The sequence below is a fragment of the Sprattus sprattus genome (genome assembly GCF_963457725.1).
Source record: "Sprattus sprattus genome assembly, chromosome: 20".
Classification (NCBI taxonomy): Eukaryota; Metazoa; Chordata; class Actinopteri; order Clupeiformes; family Clupeidae; genus Sprattus; species Sprattus sprattus.
In genome coordinates this window covers 14,388,584-14,393,583 of record NC_137918.1, presented here as the reverse complement: position 1 = coordinate 14,393,583, position 5,000 = coordinate 14,388,584, and the positions used below count along the sequence as shown (strand labels likewise).

The 5,000-nt window shown below is 47.3% G+C and overlaps 1 protein-coding gene across 1 annotated transcript in view; it reads right to left on the bottom strand.

Moving 5' to 3' along the window:
* Positions 1–5,000, bottom strand: part of fhod3a (formin homology 2 domain containing 3a) — a 117,047-nt gene that overhangs the window by 104,931 nt on the left and 7,116 nt on the right. Inside the window, 1 exon segment of the mRNA XM_080858915.1 lies at positions 3,612–3,721. Coding sequence (XP_080715041.1) covers positions 3,612–3,721 — 110 coding nt within the window.

The following is a 5,000-nucleotide window of genomic DNA, read 5'->3' as shown; positions in this document are numbered from 1 at the left end:
GTCAGAGCCAGCGGGTGGACATGGACCTCGACTCGACTCGACTCGACTCGTGACGTGTGTATTTCAAGAGCAGAATGGTGCGGTATTTTCAAGTCCCAGCAATGCCGCCGCTGACGTCAAGAACATAAAATCACACCTCCTCCGGAAAAATATATCACAGGCGCTGTGAGACCGCTGAGGTCAATCTCTTTACTGACTTACTGACTCAAAGAACCCTGAGGGTCGTAGCATTTGCTCTCAGGTGGCCGATAACACACACACACACACACACACACACACACACACACACACACACCGATAAACGGTCAAATCTTGAGTATTTGCGTTTAATGCTTGAGGCCGAGGGCCCAAGAGATTTATAACTGTACAGATAAAGAAGACGGGAAAGATATGTCTCAAGACTAGCGAACTCTCCAATCTTGGTGAACTAGAAGACCATCCAAAGACTAACAAACAAACGCTGAAAGTGTTTGTTCTCAATTGGCCATCAAACTGTCAATTCTTGTGTTTGCAACTGTCAATTCTGAGTGTTTGCATTTAAAGGTGCAAGGGCCTGAGAGAACTTTACAGCCATATTAGACCTTTTTTAAAGTATTTGTAAGACACTGTATGAGTGAGAGCAGTGGTGTAGTCCAGGGTTTACGCAGGTATACGGAGTATACCCACTTATTTTTCAGTCAGAATTGAGTATACCCACTTCTCAAAACAGGGCGTTTATCCTTTGCTGTGTGGGCTGCTTAAAAAAAAAGAAGAGTATACCCACTTCTCCAGGGACGACTACACCACTTAGTGAGAGGTGTTGAACCTGAGAGACTGAACGGAGGACAGTGAGGCTTGGGAGATGGGGCGGCTGACAGGGCTTGGGGTAGCAGGTGGGCGGAGGAGAACACCACCTCCAGTGTTCCTCTCAGACAACCACACACACACACACACACACACACACACACACACACACACACACACAGGAGAACACCACCTCCAGCGTTCCTCTCAGACAACCACACTCTCTGTCTGCTTCCATTGTGTGGCGCCAAGGAAATAATACTATATGAATAATGCAGCCAAGAAACTTGCTGACTTTGTCAATGCTTTGTCCTCCAAAGTTAAAATCAAAATGTCTCCCCTCCAAAGATAGGAGAGGAAGAGCGGGAAAACGACCCTCTGTGGGTTTTGGGATTCCAAATGTTTCATATTTTTAGTAAACTCAACCCTCTGCAGACATCTGGATCCAGCGGGCTAGGTTTCCGATTTTTCAAGAAAGAGGAGTGTAAGGTGTGAAAACCTATTTTCTCACATGTGAGCGGCTCAGCCGAAATAAGCTCAAAAGCAACTATATGCCACAAAACCAGTTTGGGTCCTAATGAGTAAACCATCCTGACATTTTCCTAAAACAGGTTGTGGTCTCCTCATAAAAAACATCCTGCTTGTTTTCTCCTCAGTCCAGATGAGTCCTCGGTCCAGCACCCCCCCCCCCCCCCCTCTCTCTCTCCCTTTCATTCTCTCGCTCTCTTTCTCTCTTTCTCTGTCTGTCTGTCGCTCGCTCTCTCTCTCTCTCTCTGTGCACCTGCCCATCTGTCCGGGAGAACGCACAGCACGCGCATAAATCAGCACCTGTGAGTCTAAGGGGGGGGGGGGGGGGGGGCTGCGCCATGCTCCCACCTTCCTCTGCCACATTCGCCACTGTACATACGCAGGAAGCCTGCTAAGGTCATTTCCCCCCGTGATGCGCCTGGATTCATATCTGACACATTCCACAGGGGTGACTCTATGAGACTCAGGTGTGTGTGGGGGGGGGGGGGGGGGGGATACAGAGAGGGGGGGCACTAGACAAACTCACACGCCAAACATTTGTACTGTATGCGTGTGTGAGCCTGTGTGTGTACTGGTACATGCACACATACAGGCTCACACACTCATACAGTAAATGTTTAAGGATGCACTACGAGGGACAGGGATAGAACAGGAGCATTCAACAAGCTTTTCACATAATTGTCGACAATGGTTAATTACCCACTACTTGTGAGCCAACTGTCAACTTCCTGTAGACCATTTCCTGACCCATCTGCACCTATCTGCACCTATTTGTGTTCTCCATTCTCAGCACAATATCTACTGATGATGTGTTGATGTTTATGATGGCCAGTCAAAACAGACAGGGACAGACATGTCTCTCAGGGGTCTCAGAGTCAGTACGTTTACATGATGGTATTCATCCGATAATGGCTTTAGTCTGAGTTTGCTATCCATGGGGGTTACATGCGCGCGTTCTCCGATAAACAACCAACTCCGATTGATCAAAAAATCGAATGTTGGTGGTTACATGAAATGGATCTTCGATTTAAATCGGATAAAGCTAGAAATTCGTATATGTAACCGCAGTGACACTATCCCAATAGAAACAACTAATCACAGAAGAAAAAGGTAAGTCTCGAAAAAGGAGCCACGTCATACATTTAAATTGTTGTTGCTGTTATGAAGTGAAGCAGTGGGGTGAATAGGGGTTCAGCCTGAGGTTCCGAGGTGATCACGTGGGGCAATGACATCATCAGATTAGAGCGGGTTGCGTGAATCCGTGCTCACGAACACCAGCCCGCGAACAGATTCAAATCTACTCACTTTTGACCCCCGATTCGAATCGTTGCAGATACCGTGTGCGGATAGAGTGTGTTCGTTCTTACGATAGGGCTATCTGACGAAGTTTCATTTCGGACGCAGACAAATTAGACTCCGTGTGCATGATACCGTGTGCGGATGGAGTGTGTTCATTCTTACGATAGGGCTATCTAACGAAGTTTCATTTCGGTCGCAGACAAACTAGACTCCGTGTGCAGATAGAGTGTGTTCGTTCTTACGATACGGCTATCTGACGAAGTTTCATTTTGGACGCAGACAAACTAGACTCCGTGTTCGGATAGAGTGTGTTCGTTCTTACGATAGGGCTATCTGACGAAGTTTAATTTTGGACGCAGACAAACTAGACTCAGTGTGCGGATAGAGTGTGTTTGTTCTTACAATAGGGCTATCTGACGAAGTTTCATTTCGGACGCAGACAAACTAGACTCAGTGTGCGGATAGAGTGTGTTCGTTCTTACGATAGGGCTATCTGACGAAGATTCATTTTGGACACAGACAAACTAGACTCAGTGTGCGGATAGAGTGTGTTCGTTCTTACGATAGGGCTATCTGACGAAGTTTCATTTCGGACGCAGACAAACTAGACTCCGTGTGCGGATAGAGTGTGTTCGTTCTTACGATAGGGCTATCTGACGAAGTTTCATTTCGGACGCAGACAAACTAGACTCCGTGTGCGGATAGAGTGTGTTCGTTCTTACGATAGGGCTATCTGACGAAGTTTCATTTCGGACGCAGACAAACTAGACTCTGTGTGCGGATAGAGTGTGTTCGTTCTTACGATAGGGCTATCTGACGAAGCTTCATTTCGGACGCAGACAAACTAGACTCTGTGTGCATTGGGCTTTAGACTTACCCAGTCAACACATATTTGTGTTTTCCATTCTCAGCACAATATCTACTGATGATGTGTTGATGTTTATGATGGCCAGCCAAAACAAACAGGGACAGACATGTCTCTCAGGGGGTCTCAGTCTTACCCTGTAGACTCCTCCTGAAAGCCCTCCAGTTCATCCCTCTGCTCCGCCAGTGACGACTCCAGGTCCAGGTACGTGCCATTGTGGGACAACTGCAGGGCACAGTCATCGAGCTGGTGAGAGAGGAAGAGAGCGAAGGAAGAGAGAGAAGGAAGGAGGGAGGGAGAAAACACCCATTAGTCTTCCACTGAAAGTACACATGCACGTTTCTGTTTGCTTTGCTGAATGCCTAATTGCTTTGTAATCAAACAGAGAGAGAGAGAGAAAGAGAGAGAGGTAAAGAGAAGAAGAGAGAGATATAAAGAGAAGAGAAGAGAGATGAGGGAGAGGGAGAGAGGGAAAGAAAAAGAGAAAGAGATAACATGATACAGCAGGTATTTATTTCTTTATTGAGTCCCTGAGCTGAATACTGATATTTAAACCTTAAACAGCTGAGGCCTCAGTCCAAAGAGACCACAAGCAGCACGGGATTATGGGTAGTGTAGTCTCTTTATTGAGTCCCTGAGCTGAATACAGCTGAGGCCTCAGTCCAAAGAGACCACAAGCAGCACAGGATTATGGGTAGTGGACAGGGCAGGGACTTGGAGGGCTGTATTATGGCTACGTAGAGGGCCCTGGTGTGAAGAACATAAACCACCAGAGGAATGCTACAGTTCTCCCTCGTTTTTTTCTTTCTGTCTTTCTTTCTGTCTTTCTTTCTGTCTTTCTTTCTTTCTCTCTTTCTTTCATTTGCCTTCATGTTATTTTCTTTCGGTCTCCGCTCTTCACACCCATTTAAACAATCCCTGGCAGTAAAATAAAACCCGTTTACAGGGTTCCTGGCCCGCGAGAACTACGTGCGAGCAGCGCCGAGCGGTGCGGGCCCGGATTAGTTCTGTGTGGCGTGGTCCTGTTTTCAACATTACGGCGCTGTAAAGGGAATTACCAACCACCACTATAAAGCACACAGAACATGAAACCCAACCCCTGCCGCACCCCCCCCCCCCCCCCCCCCCCACTGGAAAAGCAAACGGGGCCCTTCTATGTGCATGTTCACATGTGGCCCATCTTGTCCACATTAGCGAAAGGCAGGGGCACCTCGCTGCCAACACGCAAACATACTACTAAGAAACAGGAGGGGAAAGTAAATGTAGGATAAAGTAAAAGGGGGGAAAACAACACCCCTAGGGTAATATATCTGTGTGTGTGTGTGTGTGTGTGTGTGTGTGTGTGTGTGTGTGTGTGTGTGTGTGTGTGTGTGTGTATGTGTGTGTGTGTGTGTGTGTGTGTGTGTGTGTGTTTGTGTGTGTGTGTGTGTGTGTCTGTGTGTGTGTGTGTGTGTGTGTGTGTGTGCACGTGTGTGTGTGTGTGTGTGTGTGTGTGTGTGTGTGTGTGTGTGTGTGTGTGTGTGTA